Source organism: Nannospalax galili, unplaced genomic scaffold (genome assembly GCF_000622305.1).
Source record: "Nannospalax galili isolate Female #2095 unplaced genomic scaffold, S.galili_v1.0 scaffold488, whole genome shotgun sequence".
Lineage (NCBI taxonomy): Eukaryota > Metazoa > Chordata > Mammalia > Rodentia > Spalacidae > Nannospalax > Nannospalax galili.
The window spans coordinates 2,319,457-2,341,416 of record NW_008360316.1 but is presented as its reverse complement, the minus strand read 5'-3'; the positions used below and the strand labels follow the sequence as shown (position 1 = coordinate 2,341,416).

The 21,960-nt window shown below is 41.7% G+C and overlaps 1 protein-coding gene across 3 annotated transcripts in view; it reads right to left on the bottom strand.

Annotated features, from left to right (window-relative positions):
* The window catches only part of Cab39l (calcium binding protein 39 like), a 170,557-nt gene that overhangs the window by 41,801 nt on the left and 106,796 nt on the right, over positions 1-21,960 (bottom strand). For all 3 annotated transcript variants that reach the window (XM_008824982.3, XM_008824983.3, XM_008824984.2), the window contains 2 exons: positions 13,495-13,613; positions 3,544-3,712 (listed from right to left, as the gene is read on the bottom strand). In XM_008824982.3, the coding sequence (XP_008823204.1) occupies positions 3,544-3,712; positions 13,495-13,613 (288 nt within the window). The remainder of the gene's footprint in view (positions 1-3,543; positions 3,713-13,494; positions 13,614-21,960) is intronic.

The window sequence follows — 21,960 nt, the reverse complement described above, 5'->3', positions numbered from 1 at the left end:
GCACATGTGCCATGGCACAGGAGTAGAGGTCAGAAGACAGTTTTGTGGAGTTGGTTCTCACCTTCACCCTTACGTCAGGATTGAGGCATACCTGCTGAGCCATCTCATGGGTCTGAAATATCATTCTTCATACTTGAGCCTGCATTGCCTCTGGCTCTGGATTCATCTGCACCCCTTCTCGTGGCAGTTTGGGCCTTTCTTCCCTCTCTTTTCCTTCCTCTTCTCTACTCTGGAACCTCTCCTCTCATTCTCTCAGTCTCCTAATCCTCCCCTGGAGAATCCAGCTCAAGATGGCTACAGACATCTTAGCTAACCATCATCTTACTGCCTTTTGACCCTGAGAAGCATCCCAACCTCAAAAGGGCAAACAAAGTCATCAAGACAGTTGGCCAGGCTCTTCATGCTGGCCACTGGCGCCCACACTGTTTCCTAACTGATTTTTGGCATGCTATTAAGTTTTGGGGAAAGGTCAGGTACATTCCAGTTGTCCAGTCACCTTTGCCCAGCTTACATATAATATAAAGTCCATCCTCCTGCCTTGGGGTGCAAGAATCTTCTCTCCCTGCTGCTGAAGGCTTGCTCCTGTCCATGAGTCCCTAATCTTCACTGTGCAGCTCTGGATCTAGTGCCCTTGTTTGGGTTTTTGGCACCTCCCTCCTTTGGCAGCCAGTTCTCACAGGCTAGTTTTTCTGAGACTTTCTTCTCCTCTCTCTCTTGTCCTTTTCAGTCTTTCCAAGACTCACTGGCACAGACCCTTTGCTCCTCCTGCTCTGTTCAGATTGGCTGGAGAAGTGTGCAACACCTGAGGGGGCTGTGCCCTACCTTCAACCCCACATCAAACCCAGACTGTTTATTGCTGGTGAAACAGTATCTCCTTTCTCCTATAGCTCCAGGCAATTCAGCTCTGCCATCAACCCTGTACACCTGTTTATTGTTACAAAATTGCCAGTTAACTGAGTTCACCATCCTTCTAGGCTGCCCTAACACCAAGCTGAACAGCTAACGCCTGCCCCAGGCTCTACCACCACCCCAAGGATGTGGTCTCCTAATATCTCATCATCTTGAATCTATATTCTCCTGACAAAAGTTCCTGTCAAGTCAATCTCCATCATTTCCTTATATTCCCAGGGGTGTATAAGGGTGTTTTGGCTTCCTGGGGGTGTTTTGACTGGCCTTAGATTGTGTCTCAGGTGCAATCTTCTCTGATTGCCTTCCCCTGGACCATGCTTGCTTACTCACCACTGTTCCATCATCACAGCCCCCCTGATCCCCATTCTCTTCCTTCCAATAGCTCTCCTTTTCTTGGGTCCCCACTTCCTTCTGCTCCACTCCAGTCCCTGGCCACTTCCTGACCTCACTCTCCAATACTCTCCCCTACTTGGGACTTTATAAGCTAATACACTCTTTTTCCCTTCCAGATAATAGTTACCACATTGCAAATCACTGTTTCCCCTTGTTCCACACTTATAAAGTGTTTATCATGCAGCTCAGACCTTCATAAAGTAAGAACATTTGAGGACATGTTAATATTAGAATATAAAGGTGACCAGGAAGGACAGAATCCAGGCAGAAGGACGTGAGTCATGGAAGAGGATATAATTCTAGTTCTTTTCTAGTTTCAACTCTGTCACTGTTGTTCTCTTTTCTTATGGCAGATAAACATATAAAAATGTAATTGATAGTGAAAATATAAAACCCTAAGTGAAGCTCTATTGATCAGAATGTTCATTCTGACTGCACAGAAGTTCACCGAGATGTATGGGATTTGGGACTGGGCAAGTGTTTGAGTGGCTTCCTTAATCTAGCTGTGTGATGGTTTTATGAGTTCAATACAATAAAGTAATTTTATTTTAAAAAGTAAGATTAGAGTATACGTTAATATTAGAATATAAACTGTCAATATTGTTTAAATATGTATTTAAGATAATATATAGAAATTAAGTCATAAGTTGTAAGTTTTTTAAAAAGATGTTATATACCTATACCCTGAAAAAAATCAGAAGTATATTTAGAATGGTGTAAATGAGACAATTAAATCACTAAAATGCTTTGAAGAAATGAATCAATATATATATTTAAATAAGTTTTGTCTGCTTCATGTTCAGTCTGAACGCCTAACTTTTCAATGATGCCTTTACATGATCAGCTTATATTTTTGGAATTTAGCTTCCAAAATGACCTCAGAACCAATTTGGTAGACACTGAAGAAAAATCAGACTCTATTTTAGTCATCTTACAATTTATTTGTTTGCCTTTGTAATTACTGCTATTACCCCAAATAAAAACAGTTCTTGCTTAGCTAACCTGCCTCATACACTAACTTGGGTGTCAAATAGCTTTCGTTTCTAAAACAAAATTATATATTTTTTAATATTTGCTTATTTATTGTGTGTATATACACAGCCAGAGGACAATTTGTGGGGGTCAGTTGTCTCCTTCCATCATGAGGGTTCCCAGGACAGGACAAAGGTTGTCAGGCTTGCTGGCAAGCACCCTTAGCTACCCAGTCATCTCACTTGCTCCTACTTCCAAAACTTTCATTTGTCCTGGAAGGACAAAGATTTTCTGTCATTATAAAATGCACATGCCATTGTCATTGATACCAATTTCATATTCATGAAATAACTGCAGGATCATATGCATATGCAGATGGCTTTCTAAAATAGAATCCTTGAAGGTGAATGACTCATTAGATCTGTAAGTTCTGTTATTTCATTTGCAAATTAGCTACACTATTTTTGGACATGCTCCCTGAACATCCTTCTGATAGTAAAACACAGAGAAACAGAAAGTAGAATCACTGTTGAGGGCAGGAGGGAGAGGAGAACAGGGAGTTGTTTAAGGAGAATAGATCTAAATTTGTAAGATGAAAACTTTCTGGTGATGGCTACTCTATGCCCTGTTAAATTATACACTAAAGAATGGCTAAGATGATAACTTTTATATGCATTGTACCATGATTAAAATGTTTTTAAAATTAAAAAATTAAATTAGGTGAAATATATTTCCCACAAAACAATAAAGATGATAAAAATATAGATGATTATGATTGTATTGTCAAAATATAAACATAAAACCACAAAATACTAATATAACTTAACATTGTTTTACCTTGTAGAAATCTTAAAACTACACTAATAAAATAATGGTGATGGTCTTCATACTCCCAGATATAATTCTCTATTTCCTCTCCTTACCCACTTCCTCTCCCTAGAGGTAGCTTCCGTTGCTGTTCTCTGTGTATCCTCCGAGCTGTTTTGTACATATGCACCTCAGGTAGAAGCTGATATACTTTAATCTGTTTTGAACATAGAGGCAGCATGCTATACACAGAATACCATGGTCCTGCTGTCTCTTCACATCAGATTCCCAATTCATCCCATTGAGCTTGTGTTGAGTATTTTGAGTTCTTTTTCTGCAGCATGACAAGCTAGTCTCACAGACTGATGCCTATGATGCCATGGCTGGCTGCATTTGGGCCCAAGAGTAGAAGTGCCATGCCAGACTAACTAATAACCTCTGATTTGGGGAAAAAAAAATTACCTTAAAAGTAGCAAAGGCATCTGAAGCGATATCAAATGTTGACAACTCCACATACTTGAAGAAATCTCTGAACTGATTAGAAAAGAGGATGATTTTGGCAAGTGGTTCGTGTCGAATACATTCTCTCAGCATAATCCCACAGCGCAAGGCAATCTGTGGGGCTTCATATCTACAGCACAAAGAAGAAAGAGCACAGAACTGTAATCCCATTAACAAAATGACACCAATGATATCAAAAGGACCATTTCAGAACTGCTGCTAACAGAACACAGATACCACTTGACACAGTTCATTCAGACAGCATTCATTCAACCCACTGACTGCTACATGCTGGGCACCATTCCAGATACTGGGGATACAACAGTAAACAGCACAAGGACAGTGCCATCTCTGCCTTAGCATTTTAGTGAGGATGTGTCTGCTGAGAGGAGGAGGCAGAATAGAAGCAACGTCAAAATACTTTACTCAGCTGTGCCCTGAAAACTAAAGACAGTCAACTGGGCGCTATAGAGAATACTTGTGTGTGTGTGCATGCGTGTGTGTGTGTGTGTGTGTGTGTGTGTGTGCAAGCATGTATGAGAGTGTGATTATTTTTATTTTAGATTGAAGGGAAGGACGAAGTGCTCCAGGCAACTATGCAAAGGCTTCAAGGCAAGAACAAGTGTGGTGAGTTAAAGAGAGAAAATGTGTCCACAGTGGTAGGACGTAGGGAGGAGCAGTGAGCTGAGACACAGGAGGGCAGAGCAGGACCATGTCCTCCTTACATTTGAAAGCCAAGGCAAACAGTTTGGTTTCAAGTGTCGTGAGATGCCTTTGGACAATTTAAATAAAAAAATTAAGACAGCCTAGTCTATGTTTTAAAAAGATGGCCCTGGGGTAGGGTGTGTCCTGATGGCAGAGTAATTGCCTAGCATGCTGGGTTCAACTATCAGCATCACCAAAAATAGGGTTGGGTTGGGGGTGTGTGTGTAAGGAGTGCTCTGGGCAGTAGAGTGGAAGCTGGGGAGTAGGTGAGGGCAGAAGCAGATGCCCAGCAGCAGTAACAGAGGCCTGGTAGGTCGGCAGAGGCAGAATACCAAACAGGGCAGATGCTGACACTATCTGGAGGAAGAGCCAATAGGACTTGCTGTACTGGAGGTGGGGTTTGGTGACACATAAATGCAAGTTGAAGATTCAAGGATGATTCCTGTGCTTTTAGCTTAACTGAATTGGGTGGATGGTGGTATCATTTACCAAGATGAATAAACTAGTAGAGAAATGAGTTAGTGAGGAAGTCAGGAAGAAATTGTTGCTGACTATCAACGTCAGCTTAAAGACATCTAATACCTAAGCAGTGATGACCCGTCCCTTCATAGAACAGAACACTCGTCATGAGTTCAGAAAAAATAGGGAAGGGAAGATTATGTATAATTGACCCGCAAGCAACAGCTGAACAGTGGAGAAGTGCCTAGTGACTAGTCACTGACATCACACAGTGGCATTCTGGCTCAGAGCAAAACCAGACTAGATAAACGCAGCACCTACTACAGGACACATAGAGACTGGCACACCAGATCTGCTCTACTTCCAATGAACAAGTCTCTCAAATGTCAAATTCAGCATCTAAATTAACCTAGGTTATAGGCCACTGTGTGATTGAGATTTCAAGAAAATGAGTAATACTTAGCCTAAACAAGAGAAGTCTGTACTGAAATGCTGCAGCGGACCACTGTGTGGTAAGTGAAGGGCGAGCAGACACAGTCAGACACAGCTGTAGAGCAGGCAGGCAAGGATACAGTGGACCACCATGTCCAAGATGAATAAACTAGTAGAGAAATGAGTTAGTGAGGAAGTCAGGAAGAAATTGTTGCTGACTATCAACGTCAGCTTAAAGACATCTAATACCTAAGCAGTGATGACCCGTCCCTTCATAGAACAGAACACTCGTCATGAGTTCAGAAAAAATAGGGAAGGGAAGATTATGTATAATTGACCCGCAAGCAACAGCTGAACAGTGGAGAAGTGCCTAGTGACTAGTCACTGACATCACACAGTGGCATTCTGGCTCAGAGCAAAACCAGACTAGATAAACGCAGCACCTACTACAGGACACATAGAGACTGGCACACCAGATCTGCTCTACTTCCAATGAACAAGTCTCTCAAATGTCAAATTCAGCATCTAAATTAACCTAGGTTATAGGCCACTGTGTGATTGAGATTTCAAGAAAATGAGTAATACTTAGCCTAAACAAGAGAAGTCTGTACTGAAATGCTGCAGCGGACCACTGTGTGGTAAGTGAAGGGCGAGCAGACACAGTCAGACACAGCTGTAGAGCAGGCAGGCGAGGATGCAGTGGACCACCGTGTGGTAAGTGAAGGGCGAGCAGACACAGTCAGACACAGCTGTAGAGCAGGCAGGCGAGGATGCAGTGGACCACCGTGTGGTAAGTGAAGGGCGAGCAGACACAGTCAGACACAGCTGTAGAGCAGGCAGGCGAGGATGCAGTGGACCACCGTGTGGTAAGTGAAGGGTGAGCAGACACAGTCAGACACAGCTGTAGAGCAAGCAGGCAAGCAAGAGAAGAGTCAGGAAAGAAAACAGACTCTGACCAGGTTGTAAACACGGTAGCATCTTCATTTCAAATAAACATAATAGTTTTTATGGTTTTAGTACAAGGCCTATTGAAAAAAGCAACTTTTAATGTCTCAGTTCTACACAAGGTGAAAAATGACATCTACAAAGGAGTTATCTTTCAAATTTGATATGAATTATGAAAATTAGACAAATACCAACATAATTTAATTTTATGACAAAAGATCACATTTCACTAGATGAGAAAAATCTGTCTGAAAACAAAAGCCAAATAATCCTTAAATAAAACTTCCAAGAGAGTTTATGAAAACTTACCAACTACTAGTGATAACATTTTGCTGGGTAATAAATAATGATGTACGCTTCTTCATATGATCACACTCTGCATGAACTTCAGATTCAGGAATAAGATTCTCCTCCCCACAATTTAGGAAATAGGCTACTTTACAATTTCAAAATTACGAAAAGTAGCAGAGGAAAAAGCAAGCAAGGCCATGGGGTGGTACTGACTCATTTTTATTTATGTCCAACAATATTCACTATTAAATATGATTTTAATCCTCCTTGAGTAGCTCATGGTAATATTAAACGTCAATATGCTCAGAAATGGTTCTTTGTAGAATTTAAGGAATGCCAATTTATAATGTTAGCGATTTCTCAAGAGAATTTGAAAATCAGTCTACTGGAACAAACTGAAGTTAGATATAAGGTGAGACATTATTAAAGATGTAAAGAGGGACATACTTTCTGAAATGTCAAGGAGTAAAACACTGACTACACTTACTACAGATGAGAGTATTAAAGAGACTATAAAATAAAGGCTGTCGGCCTACAAAAAGAACTAGACCAGATATACACAGCATCTAGGAATAAATAAAATCCCGACTTAGTAAGATATTTGTGGCTTTCAGAATCTGTCTCGGGTGCACGTCTTAGTTTTGCCTCGAATCTCCTTCCACACTCACATGTGTGCTTGCCGCTCTTGGATGGAATGTCCCTCAGACACCTGCGCCACCAAGCCTCATCTTTCAGGGCTAGCTTCAAGTCTTTTGTCCTCACCCACCGTTCAGGATTACTCTCTCCCCTGCCCTCACATGCCCACATTGGTTGGTACTTTCACATCACTGTTCTCACTGTGCATTATGTCACGGTGCAGTGAGTCATTATAGATCTGCTCCTTCACCTCGTTCCAAGCAATTTAGTTCCGGGAGACATGCTGTATTCATTTTACTTCTTCCTCTCCCCGCTACTTTCCGTCCCATTTCATGTCTATGTCCAACTTCCTGCTACTTTCCCCATCCCCACCATGAGCTCCAGAGTGACCAGCATGCTTTTTACAGAGTAGGCATATAACGAATTCAATGAACCTCAAACTCAAACCGAATCTACTAATTTGCGAGGACTCAATGAGTCAAGCTCTGTCTTAAACAAAGGCTGAATGATCTCTAGCCAACGCTTCGCGTTTCCGAACTTGTTTTCAAGCTGAGACCATTTATAAAAAGTTTCCACTCCAAGATTTGGGTATAATTAGTTCTATTTTTCCTTTCATTTGCTGAAGTTTATTGGAACCATGTGTGATGCACTGATGATTTATTCTTGAGGACCAAGAGAACATTTTTAAAGGACCCCTCTAGGAAGAGACACATCAATTCATCCAGCAGTTTGTTCCCAACAGTGGAAATGTCATCCTCTCACATGACAACTTTTTAAAGTCAGGAATATACTGGGTATTTAGGGAAGTTTCTTATTTTCCTCAATACCTGCTTACATATATCATTTCTACCTGACTACTCTCTAAGATACTGGCTTGATAAACTATTGTTTATTCTATAAAGGAATGTCCCATAAGTTATCTTAAGCTTCACAGTCAGTATTTTTTATAATATTTTATTTATTTTATTTTATGTGTATGAGTACATTGCCTGCACATACGCAAAGTGCACCCATGTCATGGAATGCTTGCAGAGGTCAGAAGAGGGTGTTGGGTTCCCTGGACTTACAGATGGTTGTTAGCTGCAATGTGGGTGCTGGGAATCGAGCCCAGTCTTCTGCAAGAGCAGCCAGTGCTCTTAACTGCCAAGTCATCTCTCCAGTCCTCACAGTTAACATTTATCCTACCTAATCTACTCCTAGATAAGCTTTCTGGTGGCAGAGCTTGTGACTAATCACTCTGTATTTCCTGCAATGGCTAACCTAGGGCAGGTTGTCACTAAAAATTAATCACTATTTTATAGAACTGAATCTTATTTTCCTTCCTAACTCATAATTTGGATAACAAGTTGAACTCTACCTAGTCATGTCAGAGAAGGCACACTACTATATATGTATGCTCATTCAAACAAAGGGATCAGCAGATCCCTTTAAACTTTATGAAAGCAAAAATGTAAGGCCAAATGTCTCTAGAGAAATCAACCTCAACTGACCAGGAAATTTTCTGCTGCCTTGCTTACATGGGACCAGGAGGTGCTCTATGAAGGCTGCTGGGGGAGAAAAGACATCAACAGTCTCACCCACCAAATGACCTGTATGTTACAAATACTGATCTGCCTGGCAAGATGTGGCCACTGGTGCACAGTGGCAGGCTGGTATGCAGGTAACCAACTGCTTACTGATTGGATATGAGGCCTGCTCCACAGGGGAGATTTCATGCCTGTAGTATAAACTTGGTCAAAAGCCCATGACTTAGGAGATCATAGGCCCTAGGAGGACACCTACTGTTGTTAGGTTAAAATGCTTATGATGCCAAACTGCCTTCTAAACATTTACATTTATAACCATAGATTTGTGTTCCCCTCAACCTCAGTCAGAGAAGTTACTTTTTGCAACAGGTGACAGTTAATACAGAGACTCCTTATCAGGTTGTGCTGCTTAGTTTTTTGTCAATTTGACACAAACTTGAAGCGCCTGGAAAGAAGGAACCTCAATTGAGGAATCTTCTCCAATAGACTGGTCTGTAGTTATGTCTGTGAGGCATTTTCTTGATTGCTAATTGGTGTAGGAGGGCCCAGCCCACTGTGGGCAGTGCCATCCCTAGGCAGGTGGGCCTGAGTTGTATAATAAAGGTAACTAAGCAAATCAGTGGAAGCCAGCCAGTCAGTAGCATTCTTCCATGTTCTCTGCTTCAGTTCCTGCCTCCAGATTCCTACCTTGAGTTCCTGTCTTGGCTTCTCTCCATGATGGATTGTAAACTATAAGATGAAATAAATCCTTTCCTCCCCAAGTTGCTCTTAGTGTTTTATCACAGCAACAGAAAGGTAACTAAGACACAAATCAAGGTGCCAAGAGTAAGTAACCTCAAGTGTTCAGCTGTGGATGAAGCATCTATATTAACCTCTCCCATGCAAGGCTCATGGAAGGGCAGAGAAAAAGAATGTAAGAGCTGATGGATGAGAGGGAGAACATGAAATGGAGACTTCTGGACCTGATATGGCTCCTGTTTATACCAACCAACTCACAGCACCTGTGGTTACCTGCACAATAAAAATTCCAACATGACTGGGGAAGGGGTCCCTGAGGAGTTATCCACAGTGGATAGTTACTGAGGGAGGGAAAGTCACTCTTTTAAGGTAGGTTGCCCATGCCCCAGAGGATGGCCCCACACTCATGTGTATATGGGCAGCATTAATTGGATTCAGGGGGCTATTAATACAAAAAAAGGGACGTGAAGCTGGGAAAGTAATGGGGTGGGGAGCACTAAGGGAGGGTGGGAAGGAGGTAATGGTGGATGGATATGAACAAAACTCATTGTATAAATGCATGAAATTTTCAAACAATAAATGAAAACTATGATAAAAAAAAAAAAAAGAAAAGAAATGGAGGGGGGGCTGGAGAGCACTTGCTGTTCTTCCAGAGGACCTGGGTTCAATTTCTAGTACCCACATGTCAGCTAATAACCATTCCTAACGCCAGTTCCAGGGGACCTGACACTGTCTTCTGGCCTCTGCAGGGCATTGCATGTACATGGAGCCCTTACATACATGCAGGCAAAACACTCATACACATAAAATAAAAATAATAAATTATAAAAAGGGGGCCCTGGAGAGATGCACTGGTTGTTTTTGCAGAGGATCTGGGTTCCATTTCTAGCACTGATGTGGTGGCTAACCATCTGTACCTCCAGTTATGGGAGATCAGACGCTCTCTTCTGGCCTTGGCAGGCACTGCATGCAATGGGTGCACTCACATGCAGGTAAAACACTCATACACAAAGCAAATAAATTTTCTAAAAAAGAAAAGAAAAAAAAGAGCAAATGCCTCGACTGGCAATGAGCACAGTAATCATTACACAGAAAATTGCAGAAGAAAGATCTTGTGCAAGAACCTCTCAAGGACAAAGATTATATTATGTAATGGGAAAAATGACTTGTTATTGTTGGGAGCAAACAATGCCATGTGACAGCACTAGGAAAACTTCATAAAATGCCACGTACCAAACACTTGGCTTACTCAAGAGTGAAGAAATTCTGCTTATAATCTGGAAGCATTTGCATCCTTTAATCCCAGCACCCACATGGCAGCTAACAACTCTCCATAACTCCAGTTCCAGGGGATCTGACGCCCTCTTCTGACCTCTGAGGGCATTGCATGACATGGGTGCACTTACAAACATGTAGGCAATACACACATACACATAAAATAAAAATAATAAATAAAATATTTTAAAAAATAATGGATTAACTGTCCACTGTAAAGAAGCAATAAGAATTCAACATCAGTGCATACACCTTGGAGTCCAGACTGCAGTCTCCAAGAACCATTCCTCACCAAAAGAACCAGGGTCCTTCGTAGAAAATCCAGGTCTATGTCAGGAAATGTGCAAGTTGGGTCTGGCATACCTTCTTGCACAACATAGCAAAGAAGCTCTTACAAAATATTTTGGTGAAGTCAAAAGACAACACCCAGAAAATGCCATAGTTAACTGAATGCTACAAAGAAAAAGGTGTACAGTTTTTAAATGCAATATATAGATAACATTACATCAGCTAGTTAATAAGACACCAGAGGGTAAGCCTGTGTGAGAGGGAGACAGAGACAGAGACTGTAATGTAAGTGAACACATTGTCTGTAATGCTGGCACAGGACAAGCACTCAGTGGTATCTACAAAACAGATGTGAAGGAAGGAGCTAAAGTTTGGTTTAAACAACAACAAAAAATAACCATTATAAAAGGAAAGAAAAAAGAGGGGACACCTCCAAATAGATACTAATGGTTTTATTGGGAGAGATTATGAAATTACCCCTTTTTATATTAAACATTTCTAGAATGTTTAATGTTTCTAAATAAACAGATATTACCTTTGAAACAGAAAGAAGTTGAATTGTTTTAAAAATAACCATGCTGTTCATTCCCATATTGTCACTAAAATGTGGTTGGAATGATTTCTTTCTTGGTCTCCAAGCTGAGTCACAGCCCACTAACCCTCCAAGCCATTTTCCACATCGCCACTGGAACTCAAGTATACTCCCCATGTGGATGCAGAACAGCATTCAAGTTCCTCGGTGGGGCATGGAAGGCTCATCCTAATCTGCTCTCAGCCTTTCCAGCTTTACTGTCATCCTCCCCAGTGCCTCCAAGCCTCCATTCATACTACAAGTTTTGACAATCTCTGAGCACATAGATTCTCTCACATGCTTTTAACCTTTTGGTGAGCTGAAAACACAACAAAAAAAGTGATCTTAGAAAGTATGTGCTGAAGATGGAGCTGACCTGGAGGATCTGCCCTGCACTATTAGGTCCGAAGTAACATTCACCTGTGTTGGAGCCATTCTGCTTGGGGTCCATTTGCTATAGTTTAGGGTTCTCTAACAGTCAATATATCTTTCTTTCCAGAACTGAGAAAAGATTCTTCAGTAAAATTACTTTGTGCTTGGGAGGCAGAGGCAAGTGGATCTCTTTGAGTTCAAGGCCAGCCTGGTCTACATAGTGAGTTCCAGGCCAGCTGGGGCTACAGGGAGACCCTATCTCAAAAAGACCAAAAAAAAAAAAAAATTACTTTGTGACGGTCCCAAAGTAATTACAGTACACTTCTTTGCTCAACAACATGTTCAAAATAGCCTCAGTGTGATTATTAATAAAACTAAAAATTGTGATAAAGTATATTGGGAGGAAAAGGGGAAGGAACTAAAATACTGATATCAGTAGAAAAATGCAAAAGATGTTTAAATTTGATAAATCAAAAAATTAAGATAAGCCTGTTATTTACAATGCAGAGGTAAATGTGTGATTTAAAAAAAAAATCAACAAATAAAGATGAGAGTGACTGTCTTTCGCCAGTGGGACTAGGGGAGATGAGGGGACGAGGCCAAGAAAATAACTCGTGTTTGTTGGATATGCCTGATTTTTAAACCATTTATATAACTTAAAATTTTATTTATTTATTTTTATTGCTATGTGTATGAATGTTTTGACTGCATGTATTTAAGTGCACATGTGTGTGAAATGCTTGGGGATGCTGTCAGATCCCCTGAACTGGAGTTTACAGATGGTTAGCTGCCATGTGGGTGCTGAGAACTGAACCAGGGTCTTCTGCAAGAGCAGCCAGGGCTCTTATCCACTGAGCCATCTCTCCAGGCCCCAATTTTAACATAATTGAATGTTTAGAAATGTACAAGGAAGAAATGGAACACAGGTGAGACAGATTAGGTCTGAATCCATAGCATTGAAAATAGGAGTACTATGCAGTAACAGAGCCATGCTGGCTTGAGATGGTGAGACAGAAAGGAAGCACAGGGAGGAGGGACATGTCTGGTGTTTGCAGGCCTTTGCACCCAGATCTCCGGTCTTTAGGATTCAGAGTAGTCTCAAGATAGTCAAGACACATGTGTAAGGGAGCAGGCATAAGTAATAATCAGGGGTTCTATTTTCTCACTTGAATTCGATCTTTTGGCTCCTTTATAGCCACATACACACATAGTGGCATCCATCCTATCGTCACAGAGAAGCATGTCACTTCAGAAGACATTAGCTATGGAGGGAATGCTTACCCCATGTAGAGTGTGTGTGTGTGTGTGTGTGTGTGTGTGTGTGTGTGTGTGTGTAAAATGAGGGGACGTAGTACCAAGCAAGCAGGAAAATGGTAACTGGTTAGGAACAGCACATGCAAGGAAGCAAAAGAAACCTATTAGAAAGAGACAGAGACAGCAGAAAGGTAGAGTAAGGAGAGGAGGAAATGAACAGCATTTAGGAGACAACAGTGCAAAGAAAGGGTTTGCCGTAGCCTGTCATCTCAGACACACATTTGAAGGGCTGCTCTCAAGCATGGCAAACACCTGCCCTGCTGCTCAAAACAAGACCCACATGGCCAGTGAGGCTAACACCGTGCATGTTCAACAACTATTTAAAACTCAAACCTATTTTGAAGGAAGCCAGGTACCTACCCTTTGAGGAGCATGAACAGGATGTGAGGGTGAGCACTGATGTACTCCACAGTAGGACTCCGTGCGCCTATCTGTCTTCTTAGGATGTTGTTAAATATCTGGGTCACATCTTTTTTCCCCTGTTACAGAAACATGTCATCATGAAAAGATACACTTTAAAGACACACATAAATGGATAAATTGTTTGGCATGTGAGACACACACACATAGACATACTTTCTCTCATGCAGAGATAGAACCGTGCCTTATAAAATGCAGAAACATTAATTTGCTATTTTCATTTAACAGTTGTGTTTTCAAATACAAAGTGCACAAAATAGATGCAGCTCCTTCCTATGGTGGGAAGTTTGACTAGGGGGAAATCCATTTACACAGCTATAGACACAATGGTGTGGGTGGGTATAAATTTTTTCCTGCTTTAGCTCTATTCAAAAAGGAAAAGTTTAAAAAATCCTTTAAAAAGTATTTTATTTATTTTTATTTTGTGTGTATGAGTTTATTGCCTGCGTGTATATACGTGTACCTATGTTATGCAATGTCTGCAGAGGTCAGGAGAGGGCACCAGATTCCCCTGAAATGAATTACAGTTGTTAGCTGCCATATGGGTGCTGGGAATCAAACCTAGGTCCTCTGCAAGTGCAGCCAGTGCTCTTAACTGCAAAGGAATCTCTCCAGCCCCCTCAAGAAGGAAATTTTGACTGACATTTTTAAACCTTCATAAATCGTAGAAAATAGATGAAGAAAATAAAGTTAAAATTTTTAGTAAAATGCAAGTTGGAGTCAAATTCCTTTTTTCTTACATCTACTTTTAAGTAATATTATTCCTTTATCTACTCTTCTACCTTGTGGTCTTTTAAAACTGAAACGTAAAGTTTAAAATATAAATTTCCCTTATGTAGATATATTTTCCCTAAGTAAGTATAAGAAATCACACAGAGTCGAAAGGACTGCCTGAGCCAGAGGAGCTATTACCCACCTTGGACAGGGCTTCTCAGAATCTTCAAGGACAGGACCTCCACTCTCACATATGAGTCTAGCCTGCTTCTCCAAAAGACACTCTGAACTGGATCCACACTTATTATATGGAAACAATGGGCAAGAATACGACTGATTCTCAGTCACTGTGGAGCTGGTTCTGCCCTTTGCCTCTCAATTGCACTGTAAAAGGGCTTCTGTCAGTTATTCTTCACTCAGAGCATCTTCACTCTGCAGTCAGCAAGTGAGAAGTGACTCCACCCGCTCCCTAGGCTCCTCTATCTCCCTTGGGTTTAGAAAAACATCCAGTGCCTTCCATGACCTGGCCTTTTGCCTCCCTCCAGCCTCAGCAGATTCTTAGGGCATTCCGTTCTGGCATCAGGTTCTGTCAATCCCAAATGGCTGTACTACACAGATTCACACAGCCTTTCCTATTCCTGCAGCTTGGTTCATAGTTTCCCTTCCTCCTAATTCTGTTCCTTCAAGCAAAGTGTGTTCTTTAGGATTCAATTCAGGACATTCTCCTCTACAATGAGTGCCTTTACCCTGTCTGTAGCATAACAACATTCTTTCCCTTACACTGACTGGCTCCTCTTCAACCTGACTACCTCTACCTTCTGTCCGAGCGTGTGCTAAATCTGTGGCAGGAACCTATGCTAACAGCTTTACATGACCATTCAATCTCCACAGCAATCTTATGATGGATATATTATAAATAAGGAGACAGGACTAGTGAGGCTGCTTTGTCCACATAGGATGTGGAAGATCGAGGATTCCTTCCTCAGTTGATGGGATCCAAGGCCTCAGTCAGTCCTTAGCCATCATCTTAAAATTGATTCCCAGCACATAACTGTGCAATGAAAGGAATGGATTTTGTCTCTAACTTCCACCTTGTACTTAAGGATGTCCTTAAGCTCTTAAGGATGCAGGGCCTATTTCAATGCATATATTATAGGGCAGAACATAGTATGCACTCAATAAACCTATTAGAGCTTTGGCCTTCCCTGTGCTGTTATCATAAACATGGGACATGATCCCTCTCATTTTTAAGTTTGGTACTTTTTATTTTTTTGAGACAGGCTCTCACTATGTAGCCCTGGATGACCTGGAATTTCCTATGTAGACCAGGCTGGCCTTGATCTCACAGAAATTTGCCTATCTCTGCCTCTTGAGTTCTGGGGTTAAAGGCATGTGCTACCATGCCCAGCAAATTTGGTTCTTTTTAATACTAAAGAGACAGTTAAAAAACCCAAAAAACTAAGACCCAAAATGAGATCAATAAAATTGTTCAATTAGTGACTCAATCTTAAAGATTCCACCCTGCCCCCCAGGGTCTCTTGTATTCCAGGTTGGCCTCAGCTTGCTGAGAATGACCTTAAACTTGTGATCCTTCTGCTTCCACCTCCCAAGTGCTAGGATGACAGGTGTGTGCCACCACACCCAGTGATACAGTCCTAGAGACTAAACCTAGTGTTTTGGGCATGCTGGGCAAACATTCTATCATCTGAGCTAAATACTAAGCTCCTTTAAAGCTGTCAGTTTTGCCAGCCATGGTGGTGCACACCTTTAATCCCAGCACTCCGGAGGCAGAGGCAGGCAGATCTCCATGAGTTCAAGGCCAGCCTGGTCTATATAGTAAATTCCAGGACAGCTGGGGCTACAGGGAGACCCTATCTCAAAAAAATCCAAACCAAACCAACCAAACAAACAAAAAACTGTCAGTTTCAGCTGAACAGGCTCCAGTAGACGAACTCACACCAAGGGACATCTGGGGACATAAACTTGACTCAGCAGGCCTTAACATATATGACAGAGTGCATGAAATTTGGTTGGGGGTTAAGGGCGGGGGTGAATGGGGGAGGGGGTCTATATATGATTAGATGTATGAAATGCACAAAAATTCAATAAAAATCTATATTGATAAAACCTGTCAGATTTATAAAACACAAACTAAGTGTTGATTAAGAAAAGTAACACAGACAAAAGCATTCTGGAAGAAATTAATTAATTCAGAGAGAGAAATGAATCTAAGTGGTAGAGCACTTACCTAGCACTCAGATCCTAAATTCTGGTCCTCAGCAGTACAGGCATGCACACACATATATGTGCACATGTTTGCATGCAGGGGCACACACACACACACACACACACACACACACACACAAATTCAGAATAGATTTTAGAGTTTCAACATAAAACTAGAAACCTTTAAAAAAAAAAAAAAGATGAACATCTTTGGAATCTGACTGGGCAAAAGGTTCTTAGCTTTAACACTAACAGCATACATGAAAAAGTAATGAACTGATTTCATCAAAATTTAGAACTTCTCTTCTTGCCTGGAGTTTGAGGCCAGCCTGGTCGCAGTAGCAACTTCTAGCAAGTTAGTGCTACACTGTGAGACCCTGTCTCAAAACAAACAAACGAACAAACACACAAAACAACAACCTCCTTCTATCTTAAAAAGATTCAGTTAATAAGATGAAAAGACAAGTAGGAGAAAAGACTGAAGGCCAGTGCCAAAAGACCAAAACCTAGAACCCTTAAAATGCAATAGTGTAAGAAACAAACAATTCAACTAGAAATGGGTGAAGACATGAAAAGACACTGCACCAAAGAGGCCATGCTGATAAAAGCAGGCATACTGGGGTTGGAGAGATGGCTGAGTGGTTAAGAGCACTGGCTACTCTTGCAGAGGACCCAGGTTTGATTTCTAGAACCCACATGGAGGCTAACAACCATCCTTAACTCTAGTTCCAGGGGATAGGACACCCTCTTCTGGCTTTTGTGGGAACTGCATGCACATGGTGCATTTACTTACATACAGGCAGACACTCATACACATAAAATGAAAATAAAATCTAAAAAATAAAAAATAAAGGAAAAATCAAATCAGAGAAAGGAAGAAAAAGGAAGAAAGAAGGAAAGGAAGGAGGGAAGTGAAGAAAGATTTATTTATTTAGGGGAGAGAGGTCATGGAGAAATAAAGAACAGGTATTAGGAAAGCAAATTACTTCTTGCTTTAAAGTCAGTCACCATACCCAAATCCAAATTTTAATAAAAAAAATCAGGAAGTGAATTTTGTGATTCTTGAAATATAAGTCAGGGTGGAATGCTTGCCTGGCATGTGAAAGGCCCTACATTCATTTCCAGTATGGGAAGGGGACACTTCAGAATCAGGTGCTCATATACTTTTAAAATCCTAAAAAGTCTTCAGTTCGTAGTACATGAGTTTCATCTATGAGGATATTAAAAACTATATTTGCTGTATAAAAGAGATATATCTGTGAATATAAATGATGATTTAAAAGAAAGTAATTCTGTCATGTTTAAATCTCCCAAGACTCTATAGTGTAATACTGCAGAATAAACACCAACCCTCTTTGAAATGTCATAAGAGGATGTTTTTCATATCTCCCAGTAAAATGCCACAAGAACATTTCCATACGGCATACCAGTGAACAGCAGTAATAAAACTCCACAGAATTCCATCCAACTTTCACACAGAGGAAAACATTCTTCTAGTTCATTGGCAAATGTGTGCAGAGGAAAAGGAAGCCTCCTGTGGATAACAAAAACAAGTTCTGCTACCAGAAACCACTTCTCAAACCAGACCAGAGGGTCAGAAAAGAGATTAGAGAGAAATGGAAACTGGTACAAGAGGGCAAATGACAATCACTGCATTACATGTAATCCTTGTTGACATCCATTTTGAAAACTGTGCGTAATTAGAGTGAAGCTTTAATAATTTCAAAACCAGTCTTCTGCAATTCATTCTGTAGGACCTCAGTCCTGGACCTAGAAATGGCCAGAGTAAAAGAAAACAAGAAACCATCAAAACACTTTTGATTATAAAGAAGCAATACCCAGGGCTAGAGAGATGGCTCAGTGGTTAAGAGCACTGGCTGCTCTTGCAGGGGACCCAGGTTCAGTTCCCAGCACCCACATGGTGACTAACCACCATCCTATAACTCCAGTTCTGGGGATCTGACTCCCTCCGCTGACCTCTGTGGGCACTACTGCACAACATGGGTGTACTTACTTACATGCAGGCAAAACATACACATTTTAAAAAAATTGCTGGGCATGGTAGCACATGCCTTTAATCCCAGCACTCGGGAGGCAGAGGCAGGCGGATCCTTGTGAGTTCAAGGCCAACCTGGTCTACATAGTGAGTTCAGATCAGCTGGGACTATAGGGAGACCCTGTCTCAAAAAGACAAAAAAAATTATGTATATGATATATAATATATATCCAAAAATGAACCAAAAAATGAGGGAATCTTGGGCTACTTATTGTAACTAATAGGTTTCAGCTTGAAGAAGCAATTGTTACCTGGAAAACTCTAAAAGGTCAGCAGTTATTTGTTGAATGAATGAATGACATGCAAGAAGTATCAACTGAAATCAAGCAATTAAAGAGACAAAGGGAGAAATGTCAGAGGTTCTGCAGGTAAGGGCAGCCTCACTGGGAGCAGAGATGAAATAGCAATGAGAGAAAGCAGAGATTAGAAAGCACCTGCTTTACAATTGTGGCCACTGACATATATAAAATATATATAAAGAACTTCTGGCCCAGTGCAACAGCTCAGCATGTGAAAGTGCTCACTGGGAAAGCCTGAAAACCCAAGTTGGATCCTCAGAACCCCACTGTTTTAGTTTGTTTCTTCATTGCTGTGACAAAACACTCTGACCACTACCAATTTGGGGAGGAAAGGGTTTATTTATCTTACATCTCTCAGGTCACAGTTCATCAGGGAGCCCCTTACATATCCCAGGTCACAGTTCATCTGGGAGCCCAGGGTAGGAACTTAGGGCAGGAACCTGGAGGCAGGAGCTGGAGCACAAGCCATGGAGGAATGAAGCTTACTGACTTGCTCTCCTGGCCCCTGGTCAGCCTGCTTTCTTATGCAACACCGGCCCACCTGCCCAGGGGTGACACCTCCCATAGTCGGCTGGGCCCTCCCATATCACTCATCAAGAACATGCCCCTCAGACATGGCCACAGGCCAGTCCAATAAAGTCAATTCCCTAATTGAGGCTCCCTCGACCCAGGTATGTCAACTTGACACTAAAGCTATCCAGCTCAATTGACCCCTTATCACCTTGACACACAAACATCAGTATTAAACCATAAATTTTCCAATTTTTGTCCCCAAGATATGATGTTAATATCACATCCTAAGACAGTACAACCTTAAAAACCCCACAGTCCTGAAAAAATCCACACACTTTATAGTCCATAGTCTCTTTTAAAAGTCTCTTAACTGTGAGTGGGCTTCTGTAAAATCCAAAACAAGAACTGTCTTATTTCAAAGGGAAGAATCAGGCACACCTAAGCAAAACCAAAGTCCAGCAAAGTAGCTCGAGGGTGGACATCTGGGGTTCACTCATGATCTTCTGGGCTCCAAAGGGTACTGGCAGCTCCACTGCTCTGACTCTACAGTCCATAGCATACTCAGCTCGTCTCACAGACCCAGGACAGCTCCATTCCACACCTACTGCTGTCCCTGGTGGTCGTCCCATGGTCCTGGCATCTCCAAAAAGCTGGGGTCTCCACTGAAACTGAGGCTACACCTTCACCAAAGGCTTCTTCTTGCCTCTTAATGGGTGGAGTGTTAACAGGAAGTGTCCTCCAACCACTATGCAGCAGGCTATAGTCACACCTATTTCACACACACATCAAGGAGTCGAGGGAGGAGTCAGTTATCCTTCCCACCCAATCAGTCCACTTTAGCTGCATGTGGGTGAGGGGCAAAGAATATATATATCCTGCTTCCAGCTTGAGATAGAGGCTCGGGTCCCCTCTGTGTGCTGACCCTGAGGAAATACCTCCCAGAAGACTTCACCACAGTGATACTGGTATCTTATTACTTACAGCTGATTTTTCAGCCCCAGCTAACCAGCATTAATTGTCCCAGTAAAGGTTTTACTTCAGGTTCTGGTCTCTTTTTAATCATAGCCTATTCTTCAGCCCCAGCTGACCAGAACCCACAGATTCTCAATTCTAAATATCACAGGAACAGCCCTGATAGTCTCTGCTTCCCTTTGAAGCTTCATAAGTCAGGCCTCCATTGTCTACAACTCTTTCAGCGTAACTTTTCCAAGCTCCACAGCAACAAACTCTGAGCATGCCATAGCTTTTCCAGCCCAAAGTTCCAAACACTTCCACAGTCCTCCCCAAAATGCCAAGGTCCTGTCTGTCAAAGCAGTACCCCACTCCTGGTACCAACAATCTGTATTAGTTAGGGTTCTCCAAAGAAACAGAACTGGTAGACTGAATATATAAATGTATAGAGATTTATCAGCTTAGCTCACAGGATAGAGTCCGAGTAATCCAACAATGGCTGCACCACACTGGAGAGGCTAAGAATCCATAGTCGCTCAGTCCACGAGGCTGGATGTCTCAGTAGTCCCAATCTGGTGCTGAAGGTCTGATGAATTCCAAAAGATCATCTAGTCTTCAGTCTACAGCAGCAAGACGAACTCACCAGAGAGAGAGAAGGCAGGCAGCAAGAAGCCTGGTGTTCTCCCCTGCCTCGACCTTTTATGCAGGCTGCCATCAGAAGGTAACACCCACATTTAGGGTGTGTCTTCTGGTTTTAGATGATCCAATCAAGAAAATCTCTTTCATTTCAGTTAATCTCAGATCAAATCAAGTTGACACCCAGGATTAGCCATCACAGCCTCTAAAGGCAAAGGCACTTCTTCCCTTTTATTACCTACCATACACTCAGTTGGTGATTGTTAAATGTGTGAATGCATGAGCAAAGAAGTGAATTAAGTGAGAAAATACATTCATTTTCTGCTTCTGGATGAAAAGATTCATCGTTAGATGTGGGATGTTTCTGTTTTTATGTAACACCCTGCACATGTTTATTTGGGGCACTTTTCTCTTTTGTTCTGTTTTATTCTCTACGAAACCCAAGAGGAAATAAGAGCCAAGATTCAGAGTAGAGAAGGGGATGCAGGTCAGTGGTAGAGTGCTTTCCTAGTACAAAACAACCTGAGGGTATGTACCCATGACTAGAAATCCAGTTCCAGTCTCCTGAACCAGAAAACTAAGCAAAGGAAGATTCCCCAAAGGAAGTTGAATTTGTAAAGCACAGTCAGACCAAAATAGGAATCAGAAATACTACTGTTCTGCCTAGAGATGTAACTCAGTGGTAGGAGGCTTGCCCAACATGGGCACGGTCCTGGGTTTAATCCCCAGCAGCACTAAAAAGGGGGGAAAAAGCAGCAACACTACTGAGCTAGATGGGAGACTGTCCTTCTGGGCTGGCTGTAGAAATAGCAGAGTGTGCCTGGCGTGATGGTGCATGCCTTTAGTCTCAGCACTTGGGAGGCAGAGGCTGGCAGATCTCTGTGAGTTCGAGGCTAGTCTGGTCTGCATAGTGAGTTCCAGGACAGCTGGGGCTACAAGGAAATCCTGTTTCAAAAGACCAAAAAAAAAAAAAGCAAGTATCATCAATGCAAATATCCACTAGCACTGCAA